Consider the following 24097-nt stretch of genomic DNA (forward strand, 5'->3'; position numbering starts at 1 on the left):
TCAGAGACATTTCTAGGCAGAGAACGACAGACAGGGAATTCTCCCAAGACTAAAGCAAATTAACAGCATTGTGTGCCAGTCCCATCAAATTTGTTTCCACTTTCCTTCATTTATTCATTAACATTTTGAGAATCAAAAGATTAATACGGGCCGGGCTCAATGGCTCAAGCCTGTAATCTCAGCACTTTGGGAGGCCGAGGCGGGTGGATCACGAGGTCAAGAGATTGAGACCAACCTGGTCAACATGGTGAAACCCCGTGTCTACTAAAAATACAAAAAATTAGCTGGGCATGGTGGCGCGTGCCTGTAATCCCAGCTACTCAGGAGGCTGAGGCAGGAGAATTGCCTGAACCCAGGAGGCGGAGGTTGCGGTGAGCCGAGATCGCGCCATTGCACTCCGGCCTGGGTAACAAGAGCGAAACTCCGTCTCAAAAAAAAAAAAAAAAAAAAAAAAAAAGATTAATACGATTTGATTCCCTTTTAAATAAAATCAATATCTAATATAGAATATAGAAATGCTGACAAATTAGTATTTCACAAAATGTTATTCTCTGAAATCGATTTCAAAACAACGTTCTGGAAGGGGGCAATTAATTGTCCCTCATTAATTCAGAGGAAGCTTGATCAAAAATAACTACATCTGAAAGAATATTGCTTCCTAGGGTCCCCGACCTGGAAATCGTGAGATGAAGGTCCAATTTCAGCTCCCAAAGAACATTCTTTTATGCAGGTAAGGATCAGAAGAATGAAAAGCAGAAGGCCTTCCTACAGGCGCTGATGTCAGTAGGGTGTGCGCTCCCTTCCTATGCTCTGCAGAGCTGTCTCTGAGCAGGTGCTGTCTTAGGAAATCAGAATCTGATAGACAAATCTTACCTTTCATTTTAGGAACCAAGGTCTCTGTTTCCTTTTCCAGCCCTTCTTTTTTCTCTCTACTGACCTTTAACACCATTAAGAGGTTTCTTACATAAAAATCACAAAGTCGAGGTCCTAAAGTGCGGGATGTGTTCATTTTTAATCAAAAATATCTGTTATTCAAACCAAACAAACACACACACAACTATGTTCAGGAATACGACTCTTCCCATGCTTTCCTCCTGTTAGTGTTTTTCATGTGTGTTTTGGATGGGAAAGGGAAAAGTAAACGGGCGAATTTCTGTGAATTTTTGGACTTGAGGAGGGTGCCATCAAAATAATGAAGACAGCAGTGCAATGAATTAATCAAAAGGGTCTGCCAATCCACAGCTAATATGGATAAGAAGAGTTGAAGATCAAAGACCAGTGGTTACAGACACCTTCAGAAAACATTGTTTGTTGACTAAAAGAAAACTAGGCATCAGGGAGAGAAGCATCACGCACTGGGGGCACTTGGGGGCTGGGGTAGAGACAGCAGGGGGTGGGGAGGGATAACATGGGGAGAAATGCCAGATATAGTATGAACCTAAAGCTAAATAAATAATTAATTAATTAAAGGAAACTAGGCAAACTGAGTCCTTATACAGACGACCATAATAATAAAATATAACATTTATTAAACACTTACTATGGGTCAGGAACTATACATACTATGTAAACTCATCTAAGAATATTATGCTACAGCTACTTTATACAGAAAATAATAGATCCACATGCTGCGACTATAATAATAAAGTCATAAACAAACCTTGGACAGACATAAACATATTGGCAACTCAGAAAGCAAATATCAAAACACTAATTTCATGGACGTTTTTGTAAAATACATGTTTACATCTAAATCTATATTGAAATTTATTTTTATGTATTTCCCTTTAATTTTACTTATTCTCCTTTTTTCTATACACTAATTAATTTAACAAATATTTTCTCTATGTGTTTTATAAAACATGTACTTTTGTTTCATACACATGTACTTTTTTTTTAATTTTTTTTATTGCATTTTAGGTTTTGGGGTACATGTGCAGAACATGCAACACAGTTGCGTAGGTACACACGTGGCAGTGTGTTTTGCTTCCTTTCTCCCCTTCTCCCACATTTGGCATTTCTCCCCAGGCTATCCCTCCCCAGTTCCCCCACCCCCCTTCACCCACATTTGGCATTTCTCCCCAGGCTATCCCTCCCCAGCCCCCCAGCCCCCACTAGCCCTCCCCTTTTCCCCCCAATAGACCCCAGCACTTTCATGATGGTCTCAACTTTCTTGAGACCATCATGAAAGTGCTGGAGAAAGAAGCTCACACTACCAGTGCACTCAACACTACCAGTGCACTATGCAAAGGGCAGTTTTGACATGGTCCTGCCCTTCTTACATGAACACAAAGATTTGGAAAGCTGAAGAGAATATACTGACACCAGAAAATCATCTTGAAAAGCTATTTTACAGAAAATAAGGCCATTTCAAATAAACATGTCACTGGGGAGTTAGTGCCAATACTGAAGAAAGTGAGGAAACCATGTCTTTTTGTCTGTTTGTTTCATGCCATGAGTGTGTATGGGTCTTTCCTCCCTTGAACAACTCACACTGGTTCTGTTGACTTCTCTATTGACGATCGATATCTCATCTTCTTCCACAAGAGCATTATTTATATCATGTGCTTCATCCACTGATCTGTCGATAACTCAAAGTTCTTTTCTTTTCAAAGTTAATTGCTTTTATTATGTCACCTTTTTCTGGAAATATGTATTAAGTTCTCAAATAGGAAGACATACTTTCTGAGTTTTGTCTAACTTTTCTTCTTATGATTTGGGAATCTATTTTGGTTATCTAACTTGTAGTTCTTATTTTTTTGACATTAATTCCAAAATTAATGTAGTTCTTATTTTTTGACATTAATTCCAAAAATGTCAACAGGCCAGATTCTATTTCCAGTGATTTTGCATAATCAAAAACAATCTGATTTGATCCCATGACTCAAGCATTCTCAAGCTCAGAAATAGTTTTCTTTAATATTATCTGTTATTTTACTCTGTTGATCACTTTAGAATGTGCTGGAGACTCCTTTTAACCAAATAATTTTATTCAACCAAGTTGGATGAATTCAACCACAGCGGTCAAAGTAAATGAAGGTTGAATTCAACTTGGCTCCAGAGAAATAATAACAACAAATATACTATAAATAATAATCAAGCTAAGTATTCCTGAGTATGAGTTTTTGTTTTTAATACATTACTCTTTACTAAAGCATTCTTTAAAACATCAATAACAAATGATAGTAATTAGTTGCAAAGGACATCAACAGAGAACGCTTATTTTGTACATGCTCAGTGTTATGCATATTCTAAGCACTTGCACAGAGTAACTCATTTATTATTCATATTAGCATTTGAAGTCCTACTTTTAAAATATTACTTTTATACTAATAGATGATAAATCTAAGGTGCAGACAACTTACTTAACAACTTGTTCAAGGTCACAAGGCTAGTATGTGGCATCACTGAAATACAAAACTTAACCTCTTCCATGGAGCTGATTCTTTTAACTACCATGGTTTATAATTCATAGTTGTTATTAATGCTTATGCACTACAATAAGCATTTACATTAAAAGTTTATATACAAGTAGTAAATTAATGTTCATAAAATACAATAATTATGTTTAATGGCTTAAACATCATATTTCCTTTATATAGTTTATCCATCTGTATAAATCTACACAGGCCCATGCTATCTTAATTTAGCATGCATAAGCAGGATATACATGTACATGGGAAGAATGAGGATAAGGAGATACAACGTATCAGTGTGACAGTGAATGGATTATATATTAATTATATGGTTTATTGTGTGAGAGTAACATCCACAGTGAAAGATGCCTATGATCTAGCATTAATCTGCAGATAAATTAAACATCTTCCGAGGGCAGAAAAGCTTCTTAATTGCAATCTTCATGTCCTTATTTCTAAAGCTATAGATAATAGGGTTGAAAAAGGGAGCGAGAACTGCAAACATCACTGCAATAGCTGTGTCCAAAATCGGTGGGAAAGTGGCAGAGAAACGGAGGTACATGAGGGATACACTGCCATAGAACATCAGAAAGACACCAAGATGGGCTGCACAGGTAGAAAAGGCCTTCTGGCGGCCTTCAACAGAGGAAATTCTCATGATCACAGTGATGATTCTGATATAAGAGAGGGCAATAATCAGGACAGAGAATACGATGGCCACAGCATGAATCACATCCTCAATCAGAATCATGGACGTGTCTGTACAGGCCAAGCGCAGCACAGGTTCAAAATCACAGAAGATCTGGTGGATTTGGTTGGGTCCACAGAAGGGCAGTGTGGAAATCCATACAATCTCTGGGAGCAACACAAGAAAGCCAAAGATGCAGGACCCTGCAGAGAGCTGAGCACAGAGCCTGGGGGTCATGATGGTTGGGTAGCGGAGAGGATTACAGATAGCAACGTACCTGTCAATGGCCATAGTGGTCAACAAAATCCCCTCTGAATTTCCCAGTGAATGGAAGAAGTACATTTGCAAGAGGCAGCCAATCATGGAGATGGTCCTCTGCCTACTGATAAGGTTGGAGAGCATCTTGGGAATTGTGGAAGTTGTATACCAGATCTCCAGAAATGAGAAAATGCCGATAAAATTATACGTGGGGTTGTGGAGACGGGTATCAATCCTGATTGCAAAAAACACAACAAGATTCCCAATGACAATAAATATATAGATAACAAACAATGGAATAAAGACGAGGAGGCTACCATCTTCAAACTGTGGGAATCCAGAGAAGAGAAACTCTGTTACTGTAGTATTTTGGTTACTTCTCACCATGATCTCAGCAACTTTAACTGTTACTGTTACAGACAGAAAGACACAGTTCACTTCCTAGAAGAAATTGACAAAGTCAGATGTGTTAGCTCATATAAAAGTCAAATAAAAATATGCTTTAGGTGAATCATGTATTTCTCTTTATTTATGAATTAAACAGACATTTAGTGCCTACTGTGTACCAAGCGCAGCTGTGGGTTTGTTGAGTTCAGCAGGAAGGAAAATAGTCTCTACATTCATGAAGCTTCCATTCGAAAGAAGGATACAAATAATGAGAAAATCAGATATTAAGAATGTCATATTTATGAACTATATAAACTAAAATAAATATGTAGGGGTATTATTAATCTGTTATGATAATTCCCCATATTGTTTTGAGCCATACACTGTATAAATTTTCTAATGGTTCTTAGATACAGATGAGATAAAACTTTTAGTTATCTTTCTCTATATGTAATTATTGTAAAGTTGTATTCTCCATTTTCCTGAATATTTTTAGTTTTTAGTGTTCTGCTCCTTTATCATATCACAGAGTGACACTGAGTGTGCCTAGACAAAAGGGCAAAGTTTTCAGGCACAAATATCAAGGTGAAGCCTTGGAAGGAAACTCTTTTCTCAGCAGCAGAAAAGAATTAAGCTACCAGAAATTGGCCAGAATGGAAAGAAATCAGTGAGAAACGCGGCAGTAGAAGATCTGGTATTTTGTCAGTCAGGTTAAAAGTCAGTCTGTGACAAATACTGAAAAGGAGCAGAGATTTTTGATAAATATCTAAGTCTCGGCATTCAGATTGTTTATATCCTGACAAAGACCATCACCATAAGAAGGCAAGAGCCAAAGTGAGGGATTCTAGCACCATTTCTGCCTTTTATTTATTTTTTTTTTTTTTTGAGACGGAGTTTCACTCTTGTTACCCAGGCTGGAGTGCAATGGCGCGATCTCGGCTCACCACAACCTCCGCCTCCTGGGTTCAGGCAATTCTCCTGCCTCAGCCTCCTGAGTAGCTGGGATTACAGGCACGCGCCACCATGCCCAGCTAATTTTTTGTATTTTTAGCAGAGACGGGGTTTCACCATGTTGACCAGGATGGTCTCGATCTCTTGACCTCATGATCCACCCGCCTCAGCCTCCAAAAGTGCTGGGATTACAGGCGTGAGCCACCGCGCCCAGCCCCATTTCTGTATCTTAATACCACGTCCCTCACAAATGGCGTAAACTAAAATGATGCTACCTCTAAAAGTAGTGCAAAGGAACTCATCAGCTGCACTCGGGGCTTATTCTCCAGGAAATTCAGAAGTTAGCCTAATAGACAGATTGAAAATTAGTTAAGGAGAGAGATTTAGAGCACAAAGGAAGTTCGAAAAATAGTATCTCCTTCGGGGTAATGTGGAACCTTTTAAAAATGAACTCCTTAGACAAGAACATTGCTTATGCTGTATACCAGCACTTCTCCATGAAGACAGCAAATATCATTCCTCAGCTAATACTATTTTAAAAATTATTTATAAATCATGAATTTAAAACCACGTAATTTTAGTGAGAAACAATATTTGAAGTTTCAAATTAAAACAAGGGATTTGAAACATAGATTGAGGGAATAAAAATATTTGCTACAGTCTGGTACTTGCCAGACACCTTATTACAGAACAAAATACACATCATGAACACATTCTATCAATAACTAGTTCATATTAACAAAGTTTGACAAATACTACTTTGGCAGCTTCTGAAAAATTGAGTGCCTACAGAGAATTAGCACATTTTGATTGTTTTCATATATGCTCATCTTCAGATTTTTATAAAGATTGTTGCAAACAAACATATTACTGCTCTACAGATACTAATCATTATTGATTTATTTGTTGTTTATGGAACATCTGGCAGGTGGATAGCTATCATGGTTCTATCTATCTATGATCTCTATTTATATCTATCATCTATCTATCTCTTCCTGCTTCTCTTTACTATTTCACTTGGGTAAATAATCTTTCAGAGTGAGCTCCAACTTTTCTCTTGTGGTGCCAGACTACCAAAACACCCATGCTTAGTAGCTCTTTGATATTATGCAGAATATAAAACATGTTGCTAAAAAGTAGATGAGAAAGTTGATCAACAGTCAATTCACATGTTTTTAAATATCCTTATTATTTTCAAGATACAATTCTGAATTCATGAAGCTGGATGCTGGATGCTAGAAAATTAGCAGATTCCTCTTACTCCAAACTAGTTCTCATTGATGAATTGACTGAGATAAAAAGAAATGAATCTGAGGACCAAATAGAAACAGGCTTTTGCTACGTTATAAGGTAGCTTGTCAAGAAGTCACAATTTGAGTATTGACACAGAACTAGACCTTAAATCTGTTGATGCAGAATGGATACTGACCAGAAAAATTCTTTTGGCTTTTCTTGAGGCAAGTACTAGCTAGAGAAGAGAGATTAAACATAAAGCAGAAAAATGAAGCAAAACAAGATAAAACAAAAATGTAAACAAACTTTGATATCATTTGGAGCCAGTTTAATTTATACATTCATTAGGGAGAAAATAATTTACTTTCTTTACTCTTTGAGCAGAGAAAATCCATGACAATATAAAACAAATCTCAAATCTAAAGAGCAAGTTTTGAAATAGAGTATATTCAAAGGCACAGCAGAGTGAATTTTTATATATTCTCTTTGTATGTAATTTTTTATCTTATATATATTTATTTTAGTTTATTTTAAATTGAGATACAATTACATGTTTTTATTATATACAAGATATTTTAACATATATATATTCATCTTAATTATCTTATATACTGGATTATATTATAGAAAAAAGGAATGTTAATATATACACCTGATCTGATTTTAGTTTTAAGTTTAAAGATGATTCTAAGAATAAACTATGGTTTTTCCTATTGAAAATGAGAGGAGGCTTACAGATTACAGATAATGGCCTAAATGCTAAAACACCATATAGGCAATTGAGTGGTCTAATTACAAAAATCAATTTTTCCATTTTAGGTTATTATTAGTTTATTTATTTACATTTATTGATTTTCTATTGTGTGTCAGTTTATAGTTTACTGAGCTTTGAGAATATATAACCAAATAAAACATTAAAAATAAATAAATGCCAGGCTGGTTCAACATACGCAGGTCTATAAATGTAATTCACCACATAAACAGAACCAAAACCAAAAACTACATGATTATCTCAATTGACGCATAGAAGACCTTTGACAAAATCCAACAGCCCTTTATGCTAAAAACCCTCATTAAACTCGGTATTGATGGAACGTATCTCAAAATAATAAAAGCTATTTACGACAAACCAACAGCCAATATCATACTGAAGGGGCAAAAACTGGAAGGATTCCCTTTGAAATCTGGCACTAGACAAGGATGCCCTCTCTCACCACTCCTATTCAATATAGTATTGGAAGTTCTAGCCAGAGCAATCAGGCAAGAAAAAGAAATAAAGGGTATTCAAATAGGAAAGGAGGAAGCCAACTTGTCTCTATTGGCAGACAACATGATAGTATATCTAGAAGACCCCATCGTCTCAGCCCCAAAACTCGTGAAACTGATAAGCAACTTCAACAAAGTCTCAGGATATAAAATCAAAGTGCAAAAAATCACAAGCATTCCTATACACGAATAACAGTCTTAAAGAGAGCCAAATCAAGAATGAACTGCCATTCACAATTGCTACAAAGAGAATAAAATACCTAGGAATACAACTAACAAGGAATGTAAGGGACCTCTTCAAGGATAACTACAAACCACTGCTCAATGAAATAAGAGAGGACACAAACAGATGGAGAAATATTCCATGTTCATGGTTACAAAGAATCAATATTTTGAAAATGGCCATACTGCCCAAAGTAATTTACAGAATCAACACTATCCCCATCAAGCTACCATTGACTTTCTTCACAGAACTGGAAAATATCACCTTGAACTTCATATGGAACCAAAAGAGAGCCCACATAACCAAGTCAATTCTAAGCAAAAAGAGCACAGTGGGAGGCATCACACTACCAGACTTCAAACTATACTACAAGGCTACAGTAATCAAAACAGCATGGTACTGGTACCAAAACAGAGATATAGACCAATGGAACAGAACAGAGGCATCGGAGGCAACACAACATATCTACAACCATACAATCTTTGATAAACCTGACAAAAACAAACAATGAGGAAAGGATTCCCTGTTTAATAAATGGTGTTGGGAAAACTGGCTAGCCATATGCAGAAAGCAGAAACTGGACCTTTTCCTGACACCTTACACTAAAATTAACTCCAGATGGATTAAAGACTTAAACAGAAGACCTGGCACCATAAAAACCCTGGAAGGAAATCTAGGCAAAACCATTCAGGACATAGGAGTAGGCAAGGACTTCATGACCAAAACACCAAAAGCATTGGCAACAAAAGCCAAAATAGACAAATGAGACCTAATCAAACTCCACAGCTTCTGCACGGCAAAAGAAACAGTCACTAGAGTGAATCGGCAGCCAACAGAATGGGAAAAAAATTTTGCAGTTTACCCATCTGACAAAGGGCTGATATCCAGAATCTACAAAGAACTCAAACAGATTTACAAGAAAAAAACAAACAAGCCCATTCAAAAATGGGCAAAGGATATGAACAGACACTTTACAAAAGAAGACATACATGAGGCTAACAAACATATGAAAAAATGCTTATCATCACAGGTCATCAGAGAAATGCAAATCAAAACTACATTGAGATACCATCTCACGCCAGTTAGAATGAAGATCATTAAAAAATATGAAGACAACAGATGCTGGAGAGGATGTGGAGAAATAGGAACACTTTTACACTGCTGGTGGGAGTGTAAATTAGTTCAACCATTGTGGAAGACAGTGTGGCAATTCCTCAAGGACCTAGAAATAGAAATTCCATTTGACCCAGCAATCCCATTACTGGGTATATATCCCCAGGACTATAAATTGTTCTACTATAAGGACATATGCACACGAATGTTCATTGCAGCACTGTTTACAATAGCAAAGACCAGGAACTAACCCAAGTGCCCATCGATGATAGACTGGACTGGGAAAATGTGGCACATATACACCATGGAATATTATGCAGCCATCAAAAATGATGAGTTCATGTCCTTTGTAGGGACATGGATGAATCTGGAGAACATCATTCTCAGCAAACTGACACAAGAACAGAAAATGAAATACCACATATTCTCACTCATAGGTTGGTGATGAACAATGAGAACACATGGACACAGGGAGGAGAGCACTACACACTGGGGTCTATTGGGGGGAATAGGGGAGGGACAGTGGAAGGGAGAGCTGGGGAGGGATAGCATGGGGAGAAATGCCAGATGTGGGTGAAGGAAAGGAAGACAGCAAATCACACTACCACATGTGTACCTATGCAACTATCTTGCATGTTCTGCACATGTACCCCAAAACCTAAAATGCAATAAAAAAATAATAATAAATCAATAAATAAATGTTCTTGCCACAATGAAGTAAAATTAATGGAAAGTGGAGAATTTTGGAGGAGGAGTAGATTTGGAGTAAAGTGAAGAGATAGGCTTAGAGTGGCTGACTTTGGAGTACCAATGGGATCTCAAAAGGCAAGTGACAGAAAATTGCAGCCTGGGAAAACACCAGTATATAAGAATAAATGGGGAAGAGGATCATGAAAAGCTAACTGGCAAAGGTGCATCAGAAAGGTGGAAAATTTAAGGAGGAAAGTGGTTTCAAATCTTGAAGATTATTCAAGTAATACAGAGGTAGAAATATAAGAATATTTTAGATGGAGTGATGTGAAAATCATTGCTAACTATATCCAAATAATTTTTAGCAGAATATGATGAAGGAGGAAGGCACATGGGAGTGGGTTGATTCATTTAAATGTGAACAATTTATTGAGCACATAATTTAGAGAAAGACCATAGTAGAAACTGGACTAAAATAAGTTAGTATTTAAGAACATGAAATTTAGTTATAGATTGCGTGGGTCTGAACCATGGCGCTAATGCTTCACAAATCTGTGATTCTTAGGCAATTGTATGAACTATATAATATTCTCAGTTTCCTCATCTGTAAAATGGAGGTAATAAAAACACTAAATTTACATCATTGCTGTAGAATTACATCAGTTTATACAAATAGAATGCTTAGAACAGGGACTGGCACATTCAAATACCATTATGGAGAACAAAATCTCTTTGCTACTCCTATATATGCAGTAGTGTCTCTGGAAAGACAGGCAATTAGAATACAGTATATAAATGCAATGAGAGTTAAGTATGGGGTACACTAGTTCTAAGCTTGGGAAAGACTGAGATAAACAATTTGTTTCTGAAAATCTGAAGTATATATAGAGGGGAGACAGACAAAAAGCTATAAAGAGGTGTTTCAGAAAGAAAGAATACCAAATATAAAGACTTTTTTTTAAATCCACAAAAGTAGACTGATGCATTCCAGAAATTAAACTCATTGCCTCTGGACAGAACAGAGAGGAAAGTGAAAGAGAGAGAGAGAGAGAGAGAGACTATGATGATGATGCTATAGATAAATCTGAAAAAATCAGCAAAAAGCTTATCTTGAAAAAAGTAGAAAGTTTTGTCTTGAAGGAATGAGACTTTACCCTACCAGAAATAAGGGAACTGCTGAAGAATTTTAAAGTGAGGTAAATTTATTTGACAAAGCTTTAGATTTTGATAAGTGAGTCTGGTTGCATTATGTAGAATGGATCAAAGCAGAGATGAGTTGAGGTAGAAAAACTAGGTTAGTGGATAAAAGGCCAATATATTAAAAACCAATTACTATATATATTATATATACTAAGAATGAACAACTGGAAGATAAAATTTTAAATATTATGATTCACAACAAAAATATAAAAAGTTATAAATCTCTCAAAATATATTGCAGAATCAATATGCTGTACTTTGTAAAACACTAATGAAAAAATCAAAGAAGACTTAAATAAGTGGAAAGATATTGTGTTTATGGATAGGAAGACTTTATATTGTGAAGATACCAATTCCCAAAACTGGTCATTCAAGGCAACTTAAATCAAAATCTCAGTAGTTTACTTTTGCTTTTGTTTGTGTTTTTATTTTGAGTTACTGACAGGAGAATTATGAAAACTATGTGAAAAGGCAAAGGACCTTCTTCACAGAATTAAAATAAATACTATTTAAAAATTCACATGTAACCAAAAAAAGAGCCCAAATAGCCAAGTCAATCTTCAGCTAAAAGATCAAAGCTGGAGGTATCACATTACCTGACTTCAAACTATACTATAAAGCCACAGTAACCAAAACAGCACGGTACTGACACAAAAACAGACACATAGATCAGTGGAAGAGAACAGAGAAGCCAAAAACAATTGCACATCTCCATAATGTGCACATCTACAGCCATCTGATTTTCAAGAAAGCTGACAAATTAAGCAATGAGGAAAGGACTCTAATCAATAAATGATGCTGCAATAACTGGCTAGCCATATGCAGATTAAAACTGGACCCCTTTCTTATACCAGATGCAAAAACAGACTCAAGATGAATTTAAAACTTCAATGTAAAACCTAAAACCATAAAAAGTTAGAAAGATAACCTGGTAAATACCATTTTGGACACAGGACCTGGCAAATATTTCATAATGAAGACACTAAAAGCAATTACAAAAACAAATAAACCCACAAAAATTGACAAGTGGGACCTAATTAAGCTGAAGAATTTCTGCACAGTAAAAGAAACCCCATAAATAAGTGTGAAAAAAATATGAACAGACATTTTTCAAAAAGACATATACGTGGCAACAAGCACATGAAAAACTGGTCAACATATCATTAGAGAAATGCAAATCAAAACCACAATGAGATACCATCTCACACCAGTCAGAATAGCTAAACTAGTTCAACCATTGTAGAAGACAGTGTGGCAATTCCTCAAGGATTTAGAAATAGAAATTCCATGTGACCCAGCAATCCCATTACTAGGAATATACCCAAAGGATTATAAATCATTCTACTATAAAGATACATGCACATGTATGTTCATAGTGGCACTGTTTACAATAGCAAAGAAGTAGAACCAACTCAAATGCCCATCAACGATAGACTGGACAAGAAAAATGTGGCACATATACACCATGGAATACTATGCAGACATAAAAAATGATAAGTTCGTGTCCTTTGTGGGGACATGGATGAATCTGGAAACCATCATTCTCAGCAAACTGATATAAGAACAGAAAATCAAACACTACATGTTCGCACTCACAGGTGGGTGTTGGACAATGAGAACACAGGGACACAGGGAGGTGAGCATCACATCCTGGGGTCCGTTGGGGGGGCCAAAGGAGGGACAGCAAGGGGGTGGGAGGTTGGGGAGGGATAACATGGGAGAAATGCCAGATGTAGGTGATGGGGGATGGAGGCAGCAAACCACATTGCCATGTGTGTACCTATGCAACCATCCTGCATAATCTGCACATGTTCCCCGGAACCTAAAGTACAATTTTTTTAAAAAGTCAAAAAAATAACACATACTGGCAAGGTTGTGGAGTAAAGGAAATGCTTATACACTGCTAAAGGGAGTGTAAATTAGCTCAGCTATTGTGGAAAGCAGTGTGATTTCTCAAAGAACTTAAAACAGAATTACCATTTTACCCTGCAATCCCATATTGAGAATATACCCAAAGGAATATAAATCAATCTACCGTAAAGACACACGCATCCATATTTTCATCACAGAATTATGCATAATAGCAAAACATGGATTCAACCTAAATATCCCTTAATGGTAGACAGAATTTTTTTTAAATGGTACATATACACAATGAAATACTATGAGACCACAAAAGAGAATGAGATTGTGTCCTTTGCCATAACATGGATGGAACTGGTGGTCATTATCCTAAGCAAACTAACATAAGAACAGACAACAAAATATCACATGTTCTAACTTATAAGTGAGGGTTAAATTTTGAGTTCATATGGACACAAAGAAAGGAACAACAGACACTATGAAAATAACTACTGTAATTCTTTTTTTTTTTTTTTTAATTTTTTATTGGATTATAGGTTTTGGGGTACATGAGCAGAGCATGCAAGACAGTTGCGTAGGTACACACATGGCAGTGTGCTTTGCTTTTCTTCTCCCCTTCACCCACATTTGGCATTTCTCCCCAGGCTATCCCTCCCCACCTCCCCCTCCCACTGGCCCTCCCCTTTTCCCCCCAATAGGCCCCAGTGTTTAGTACTCCCCTTTCTGTGTCCATGTGTTCTCATTTTTCATCACCCACCTATGAGTGAGAATATGCGGTGTTTCATTTTCTGTTCTTGTGTCAGTTTGCTGAGGATGATGTTTTCCAGATTCATCCATGTCCCTACAAACGACACGAACTCATCATTTCTGATTGCTGCATAATATTCCATGGTGTATATGTGCCACATTTTTCCAATCCAGTCTATTATCAATGGGCATTTGGGTTGATTCCAGGTCTTTGCTATTGTAAACAGTGCTGCAATGAACATTCGTGTACATGTGTCCTTATAGTAGAACGATTTATAGTCTTTTGGATATATACCCAGTAATGGGATTGCTGGGTCAAATGGAATTTCTATTTCTAAGGCCTTGAGGAATCGCCACACTGTCTTCCACAATGGTTGAACTAATTTACACTCCCACCAACAGTGTAAAAGTGTTCCTTTTTCTCCACATCCTCTCCAGCATCTGTTGTCTCCAGATTTTTTAATGATCACCATTCTAACTGGCGTGAGATGGTATCTCAATGTGGTTTTGATTTGCATCTCTCTGATGACCAGTGACGATGAGCATTTTTTCATATGATTGTTGGCCTCATATATGTCTTCTTTCGTAAAGTATCTGTTCATATCCTTTGCCCACTTTTGAATGGGCTTGTTTTTTTTTTTCCTGTAAATCTGCTTGAGTTGTTTGTAAATTCTGGATATCAGCCCTTTGTCAGATGGGTAGACTGCGAAAATTTTTTCCCATTCTGTTGGTTGCCGATCCACTCTAGTGACTGTTTCTTTTGCCGTGCAGAAGCTGTGGAGTTTCATTAGGTCCCATTTGTCTATTTTGGCTTTTGTTGCCAATGCTCTTGGTGTTTTGTTCATGAAGTCCTTGCCTACTCCTATGTCCTGGATAGTTTTGCCTAGATTTCCTTCTAGGGTTTTTATGGTGCCAGGTCTTATGTTTAAGTCTTTAATCCATCTGGAGTTAATTTTAGTGTAAGGTGTCAGAAAGGGGTCCAGTTTCTGCTTTCTGCACATGGCTAGCCAGTTTTCCCAACACCATTTGTTAAACATGGAATCCTTGCCCCATTGCTTGTTTTTGTCAGGTTTATCAAAGATTGTATAGTTGTATGTATGTTGTGTTGCCTCCGGTGCCTCTGTTTTGTTCCATTGGTCTATATCTCTGTTTTGGTACCAGTACCATGCTGTTTTGATTACTGTAGCCTTGTAGTATAGTTTGAAATCCGGTAGTGTGATGCCCCCAGCTGTGTTCTTTTTGCTTAAAATTGACTTGGCTATGCGGGCTCTCTTTTGGTTCCATATGAAGTTCATGGTGGTTTTTTCCAGTTCTGTGAAGAAAGTCAATGGTAGCTTGATGGGGATAGCGTTGATTCTGTAAATTACTTTGGGCAGTATAGCCATTTTCACGATATTAATTCTTCCTAACCATGAACATGGAATGTTTCTCCATCTGTTTGTGTCCTCTCTGATTTCGTTGAGCAGTGGTTTGTAGTTCTCCTTGAAGAGGTCCCTTACGTTCCTTGTGAGTTGTATTCCAAGGTATTTTATTCTTTTTGTAGCAATTGCGAATGGCAGTTCGCTCTTGATTTGGCTTTCTTTAAGTCTGTTATTGGTGTAGACGAATGCTTGTGATTTTTGCACATTGATTTTATATCCTGAGACTTTGCTGAAGTTGTTTATCAGTTTCAGGAGTTTTTGGGCTGAGGCAATGGGGTCTTCTAGGTATACTATCATGTCGTCTGCAAATAGAGACAATTTGGCTTCCACCTTTCCTATTTGAATACCCTTTATTTCTTTTTCTTGCCTGATTGCTCTGGCTAGAACTTCCAGTACTATATTGAATAGGAGTGGTGAGAGAGGGCATCCTTGTCTAGTACCAGATTTCAAAGGGAATGCTTCCAGTTTTTGCCCATTCAGTATGATATTGGCTGTTGGTTTGTCATAAATAGCTTTTATTACTTTGAGATATGTTCCATCGATACCGAGTTTATTGAGGGTTTTTAGCATAAAGGGCTGTTGAATTTTGTCAAATGCCTTCTCTGCGTCAATTGAGATAATCATGTGGTTTTTGTTTTTGGTTCTGTTTATGTGGTGAATTACGTTGATAGACTTGTGTATGTTGAACCAGCCTTGCCTCCCTGGGATGAATCCTATTTGATCATGATGAATAAGTTTTTTGATTTGCTGTTGCAATCGGCTTGCCAATATTTTATTGAAGATTTTTGCATCTATGTTCATCATGGATATTGGCCTGAAGTTTTCTTTTCTCGTTGGGTCTCTGCCGGGTTTTGGTATCAGGATGATGTTGGTCTCATAGAATGATTTGGGAAGGATTCCCTCTTTTTGGATTATTTGGAATAGTTTCAGAAGGAATGGTACCAGCTCCTCTTTGTGTGTCTGGTAGAATTCGGCTGTGAACCCATCTGGACCTGGGCTTTTTTTGTGAGGTAGGCTCTTAATTGCTGCCTCAACTTCAGACCTTGTTATTGGTCTATTCATAGTTTCAGCTTCCTCCTGGTTTAGGCTTGGGAGGACACAGGAGTCCAGGAATTTATCCATTTCTTCCAGGTTTACTAGTTTATGTGCATAGAGTTGTTTGTAATATTCTCTGATGATGGTTTGAATTTCTGTGGAATCTGTGGTGTTTTCCCCTTTATCATTTTTTATTGCATCTATTTGGTTGTTCTCTCTTTTATTTTTAATCAATCTGGCTAGTGGTCTGTCTATTTTGTTGATCTTTTCAAAAAACCAGCTCTTGGATTTATTGATTTTTTGAAGGGTTTTTCGTGTCTCAATCTCCTTCAGCTCAGCTCTGATCTTAGTAATTTCTTGTCTTCTGCTGGGTTTTGAGTTTTTTTGATCTTGCTCCTCTAGCTCTTTCAATTTTGACGATAGGGTGTCAATTTTGGATCTTTCCATTCTCCTCATATGGGCACTTATTGCTATATACTTTCCTCTAGAGACTGCTTTAAATGTGTCCCAGAGGTTCTGGCACGTTGTGTCTTCGTTCTCATTGGTTTCGAAGAACTTCTTTATTTCTGCCTTCATTTCGTTGTTTACCCAGTCAACATTCAAGAGCCAGTTGTTCAGTTTCCATGAAGCTGTGCGGCTCTGGGTCGGTTTCTGAATTCTGAGTTCTAACTTGATTGCACTATGGTCTGAGAGGCTGTTTGTTATGATTTCAGTTGTTTTGCATTTGTTGAGCAGTGCTTTACTTCCAATTATGTGGTCAATTTTAGAGTAGGTGTGATGTGGTGCTGAGAAGAATGTGTATTCTGTGGATTTGGGGTGGAGAGTTCTGTAAATGTCCACCAGGTTTGCTTGCTCCAGGTCTGAATTCAAGCCCTGGGTATCCTTGTTGATTTTCTGTCTGGTTGATCTGTCTAGTATTGACAGTGGAGTGTTAAAGTCTCCCACTATTATTGTGTGGGAGTCTAAGTCCTTCTGTAAGTCATTAAGAACTTGCCTTATGTATCTGGGTGCTCCTGTGTTGGGTCCATATATGTTTAGGATTGTTAGCTCTTCTTGTTGTATCGATCCTTTTACCATTATGTAATGGCCTTCTTTGTCTCTTTTGATCTTTGTTGCTTTAAAATCTATTTTATCAGAGATGAGAATTGCAACTCCTGCTTTTTTTTGCTTTCCATTAGCTTGGTAAATCTTCCTCCATCCCTTTATTTTGAGCCTTTGTGTATCCTTGCATGTGAGATGGGTTTCCTGGATACAGCACACTGATGGGTTTTGGATTTTTATCCAATTTGCCAGTCTGTGTCTTTTGATTGGTGCATTTAGTCCATTTACATTTAGGGTTAATATTGTTATGTGTGAATTTGATACTGCCATTTTGATTCTAAGTGGCTGTTTTGCCTGTTAGTTGTTGTAGATTCTTCATTATGTTGAAGCTCTTTAGCATTCAGTGTGATTTTGGAATGGCTGGTACTGATTGATCCTTTCTATGTGTAGTGCCTCTTTTAGGAGCTCTTGTAAACAGGCCTGGTGGTGACAAAATCTCTGAGTACTTGCTTGTTCGCAAAGGATTTTATTCTTCCTTCACTTCTGAAGCTCAGTTTGGCTGGATATGAAATTCTGGGTTGAAAGTTCTTTTCTTTAAGAATGTTGAATATTGGCCCCCACTCTCTTCTGGCTTGTAGTGTTTCTGCCGAGAGATCTGCTGTGAGTCTGATGGGCTTCCCTTTGTGGGTAACCCGACCTTTCTCTCTGGCTGCCCTTAGTATTCTCTCCTTTATTTCAACCCTGTTGAATCTGACGATTATGTGCCTTGGGGTTGCTCTTCTTGCGGAATATCTTTGTGGTGTTCTCTGTATTTCCTGAAATTGAGTGTTGGCTTGTCTTGCTAGGTGGGGGAAATTTTCCTGGATGATGTCCTGAAGAGTATTTTCCAGCTGGGATTCATTCTCTTCGTCTCCTTCTGGTACACCTATCAAACGTAGGTTAGGTCTTTTCACATAGTCCCACATTTCGTGGAGACTGTTCATTCCTTTTTGCGCTTTTTTCTCTGATCTTGGTTTCTCGTTTTATTTCATTGAGTTGGTCTTCGACTTCAGATATTCTTTCTTCTGCTTGGTCCATTCGGCTATTGAAACTTGCGTTTGCTTCGCGAAGTTCTCGTATTGTGTTTTTCAGCTCCTTTAATTCATTCATATTCCTCTCTAAGGTATCCATTCTTGTTATCATTTCCTCGAATCTTTTTTCAAATCTTTTTTCAAGGTTCTTAGTTTCTTTGCATTGATTTAATACATGATCTTTTAGCTCACAAAAGTTTCTCATTATCCATCTTCTGAAGTCTAATTCCGTCATTTCGTCACAGTCATTCTCCGTCCAGCTTTGTTCCCTTGCTGGTGAGGAGTTTTGGTCCTTTCTAGGAGGCGATGTGTTCTGGTTTCGGGTGTTTTCCTCCTTTTTGCGCTGGTTTCTTCCCATCTTTGTGGATTTGTCTGCTGGTCGTCTGCGTAGTTGCTGACTTTTCATTTGGGTCTCCGAGTGGACACCCAGAATGTTGATGATGAAGTATTTCTGTTGCTTGGTTTTCCTTCTACCAGTCTAGCCCCTTCGCTGAACGACTGTTGAGGTCCGCTCCAGACCCTGCTTGTCTGGGGTGCACCTCTAGTAGCCGTGGCACAGCGAGGGATGCTACCAGTTTCTTTTTCTGCTCTCTTTGTCCCAGGATGATGCCTGCCTAATGACAGTCTTTTGGATATAGAGGGGTCAGGGAGCTGCTTGAGGAGACAGTTTGTACTTTATAGGGGTTTAATTGCTGAGCTGTGCACTCTGTTGTTCATTCAGGGCTGTTAGGCTGCTATGTTTGATTCTGCTGCAACACAGCTCATTAAACAACCCCTTTTTTTTTTTTTCAAATGCTCTGTGTTGAGAGGTTTGGGCTTTATTTTTGGATGTCCGATCAGGTGTCCTGCCCAGCTGGAAGGCAGACTAGCCACTGTTTGGCTGCCGAGGCTCCGCCCTGCTGTTGTGTGATTCGCGCTGTTCCTGCCGGCTCTGCTGTGGTCTCTGCCACGCCCTGCGGCGGAGTCTCTTCGTTGTAGCGTGTTGCCTCAGCAACGGCAGGCTGTGTCAGCAGTGGGCGTGTATCTCAGTAGGGACGGGTTGCCTCGGCAACGGCTGGCTGCCTCAGCAGTGGGCGTGTATCTCAGTTGGGGCGGGTTGCCTCGGCAACGGCTGGCTGCGTCAGCAGTGGGCGTGTATCTCAGTTGGGGCGGGTTGCCTCGGTAGTGGTGGACGCCCCTCCCCCACAGAGCGTCTCGGACCGTCTGCTCGGGATAGTTTGAAATCGCGGTTTTGTTCGTCCCACTGGGTATCCCAAACGATCTGTCCCTGCAATCCCCTGGGCTGGGCTACTGTGCAAGTCTCATTCAGTCTCAAGTCCAGCCCTCTCAAGTCTCAGGTTGCTGGTTCAACAAGGCACCCGGACAAGCGCGCCCTGTGGGGATTGCTGGGTAGGGCCGGCCGCCACCGCCCCGGCTGCCGGCTTCGCCAGGCAGACCTACTGCCTGGCGTCCCGTGTCTTTTTATACTTGGGAGTTTCCCCGTTCTGTGGACAACAAAGATCAGTCTGGAAATGCAGCACTGACTCACCGTTTGCGAATTCAACGCGGGCTCCAATCCTGGGTTGTTCTCACAGCGCCATCTTGAGTCCCCTCCCCGAAGAGGTCTCTTTTCTTAAGGAGCCTGGATGTTCAGGGAGAGGTCTGTTTCTTGCACTCGTTCAGGGTAGGGTTGGAGCAGCATCTGGTGGATGGTGACTCGAGTCAGTTCTTGAAAGCGCCACTGTAGGAACTTAATCAGAACATGGAGGTGGCAGGGCCAGTGTTGGGTAGGTCGGGGAGGGGGGCCATGGCCGGGCCAACGGCCTCAGCTCCCGTCCCAGGTTTCCGGCACCATTTGTCCGACCTACCCTCTGCGGGAAGACTGGGCTCATTGGGAAAGAAACCGGACCGCAGGCTAGAGGAAATTCCTTAAGTTCAGTCTTTATTGAGAGGAAAGAGCCTCCGGGCGGGCCAGCCGGGACGAAAAGGAAAAATGGCCACCTGTAATTCTTTTAAAAAGGAAACAAAATACCTGACAATACCAAGTCCTGGGCAGAATGTGGAGCAACTAAATCTTCCACAGATTGTGGGAATGCAAAATGTTACAACCACTGTGGAAAAGAGTTTAGCAGTTTCTTATAAACATACACTGACTATTAATGTAGCAATAACATCCCTGGGTATTTACCCAAGAGGCATAAAAGCTTATGTTCACTCCAAAACCTGTCATCAAATACTTATAGTGGCTTTATTTGTAAAATTGGAAACAACCTGAATGGTGGTAAATGGATAAAAAAGTGATAAATACATTTAATAAATAAAATACTATTCAGCAATAAAAATTAATGACTGCTGGTACACACAGCAACATGGATGAATCTTAACTATGTAAGTGCAAGAGTCAACGCCAAAGGCTACACACTGTATAACTCTAACATTCTATAAAAGGCAGAAGCATAGGGACAGAAACATTAATGACGCTATGCCAGAAGGTCTGGTCAAAGGAAACGTTGAGTTTTGAATGGCGCAATTAAGAAATCTGGAGGGGAGGCTGCAAGGACTGGACTTTCTCCTTGTCATGATTCTGATGATTGTTACATGATTATGTGCAGTGTATTTACTGTCTCTATACAGTAAGATAGATCTTCACTGATCCACCTGACCCTCAACCTTCATTTCATGGGATAAAAGAAACAGGAGAATCAGCATTTCTTGGAGGGGGTTTAGTCTTTTGCTCATACTATCAAAATAAATGATTAGAGGATTCCCTGTTACTTTCATTTTGGCTCCTTGTTCTTTTACTCACTACTCCTGGCAGTTCAACTCTGTCTCTCCCTCTCTCTCTTCCTTTCTCTCTCAGCTCAGTTGAGGTCCTGACAAATTGGGGCAGGAAGCAAGGTACCTAATTAAGAACAATTTCTGCAAAAGCAAAAAACATGAAGATCCTTTGGGGTACTGTAGGGAGGTGCTAGAGGAATCTGCAGGACATTGTAGAGAGATGCTACCAGATTGTTTGCAAAAGACTGAAGGTCCTGCAGGGCACTTTCCAATTGATTCTTGGGAAGTGCCAACGAATCCCAAGGAAAACTTCTCTAAACATACCAATGAAACTGGCAAAGTGTTAGCAGAGAAGGAATGGGGCATTCTTGAAGGATGCTAGCATACTGTTTATATAAACTATTTGTTCTGAGGGAGAACTTTAGTTCTTTTCTTTAGCTCCTGTTTGTTAAAGACCAGAGGGGCCAGGAGAAAGCTAAGAAAACTTAGGTGAAACTAGCCGGCCTTGTACAGCCCCTAGAAGACCTGGTTAAAAAGAATAACTGTCTGCCTCAGCCTGCTGCTCCTCCTGGTTCTCTAACTCCTGCTCCTGCCCCAGAAAACTCATCACCAAATCCTGATGGACCAGTCTCTATAAGTGATAAGGGTTCTCTCTGCCCCTCCCTGTGGGTCTAGGGGTGGATTAGAGGTCTTCATTGACTTTTGCCCAGACCTATCAGTTTTCAAAAATAAATGAAACTAGGGGTTTGGACAATGCCCTTCTGTACATAGGGGACTAGAGACTCTAAACCAAGGTTAACACTCAAAAGAGAAACAAAAGAAAATTGTACATCTTAAACTTTTTAGCTACCCATTCACAGGTGACTGAGTCACTGGCAACAAAATGAGGATAAAACACATAATACTTTCTGTTTCGAGGTCACCATAACTGGTATTCTTGCCCAAGCCTAATTATGAGTGGGTTCCATCAGACCCCTATAAACCTTCACTGTAATAATCCCTAATATTACATGTACTAACAGTATGAACGTGTAGTCTATGTATACCTCTGCAAGCCTTTGCCCCCATGCTGTGAGATTGTTGCAGTTTAGGTTATTTTAGCAAGGCATATGGAAAACTGTAAATCTACCTGACACATGGACATTAGCTATTAGTCTGGCCATTTGTTGGAGCCACTGGGAAGCCTAGTGTTAACATGTAGAGGCTCCACTATGAGGACAAGACATTTAGATAGAAACCAGCTTTGTTCCTAAGCTTGTTGTTACCCATGTGGATGCTTACCAGAGAGGTAAGCATAGGGATGCCAACAGGAGCGCATAACCGATAAGCAGACTGCCCTTGTCAACTCAACACAGAGCCCCAGAGCAAGCTGATGTGTGGCTGATTACCTCCTTGATCCACAAGAGGATGGCCATAAAAACCCAGACCCCATCGTAGACTGGGCCTGCACACATGGACTGCCACTGTCATCAGAAGTCTCAAAAACAGAATGAAAACCTGGTCTGCTTGTCAAAACCTGACTAAGGCTAACCACACTGTGCCCATGGACACAGTTCAAAGCCAATGGGCCAGGATGTTCTTGGCCTGTAAATCACGTTGTCCCATTCAGAGGGTTCCTCTAGATCCTAACTACAGCTGACACTTTCTCTGGGTTGGACCTAGTCATTCCTGTCCGTTTCACTCACCCAGACCTCACTATCCAGGTCCTAGAAAAACACATTTGCTTTCTGTTCATTTTTCCTGAAAACATCACATCTGATAATGCCCCCGGTTTTCCACCCATGCTGCACAGCAAGGAGCCCGATCATGGGCCATAGGATGGATTTGCCATGCTTCGTAACATATACAAAATAAACAATAATTATTCTTAAAGTACAGTATTTAGATGACTACAGGAGACATATTGATAAGAGTAAACTAAAACCCGGCAGCTGGGAGACCTGGGGAGAGGGAAGCATACTAATAATCCTTTTTTCAGGCTTGCTCTTAGAAGTTTTCCCCTGCCTCCAAAAAAGAAAGAAACAAATGAAGAAAGAAAAACAAACCAAAAATATTTCCCTGTGCTGCCTTTCCAAGCTGCTGAGAACTGATAATACTGACTATGAGATAACAGAGGATGGTGTCAGCTTCTACACATTCCACAAAAAATGCCTGCAGATGTCATCCACACTTACAAGACCCATAGACAAATGCCACAGACAAATAAAACAATTTAAAACTGACTGCCTCAGGCAGTCACTCTAAAACCAAAGATTAAACTAAATTATTCGAATTGAGCTGGAAACCCAAGGGCAGGAGGTCCCATGATGGGGGGCTATATTGCGGCCCCTGCTAACCTGACTACCTGCCTAATGTATTCCCGGCTTGGCATGCCTTAACAATGTTTAACCTTTTGTTTACAGGGGACCATGTGAGTCCTCTGAAAAACTGCTTCTTGTGTGTGTACCCCGACTGTCATGACTATGCTAGAATCCTGGGAGGCCTTTAAGTCAGCTTATTGGCAGAGTTGCTTTGCTTCCAAACTGATGCTCCAGGCAGGTAAAAAAGACTCATATAGAAATAGGAGAAAGCCTTCTGGCTCTTTAAAGTAGATCCTAGTGGGCTTGGTAACATCTTTTCCTTGCTTGGTAACAGTTGGGACTCAAGTTCCATTCAATCCTCCAGACAAGCCTGATCATCTTACTTGGAATGATCTTGATTATAGTCGAGGTCTACTATTGTCTCAGACTAATTACCTG

General features: G+C 39.3%; 1 protein-coding gene across 1 annotated transcript; it reads right to left on the reverse strand.

The window, feature by feature from the left end:
- Window positions 1-2332: 2332 nt before the first annotated feature.
- Window positions 2333-4749, reverse strand: OR6K3 (olfactory receptor family 6 subfamily K member 3). The gene has a single exon (XM_017966149.4). It carries the CDS (start codon window positions 4747-4749, stop codon window positions 3799-3801), a length of 951 nt encoding a protein of 316 aa, XP_017821638.3. The 3' UTR covers window positions 2333-3798.
- Window positions 4750-24097: the final 19348 nt, after the last annotated feature.

Source organism: Callithrix jacchus, chromosome 18 (assembly GCF_049354715.1).
Source record: "Callithrix jacchus isolate 240 chromosome 18, calJac240_pri, whole genome shotgun sequence".
NCBI classification, from domain to species: domain Eukaryota; kingdom Metazoa; phylum Chordata; class Mammalia; order Primates; family Cebidae; genus Callithrix; species Callithrix jacchus.

Bases quoted from the DNA above. Each gene is read 5' to 3' on its own strand.
- OR6K3 (XM_017966149.4), bottom strand. From the start codon at position 4,749: ATGGTGAGAAGTAACCAAAATACTACAGTAACAGAGTTTCTCTTCTCT.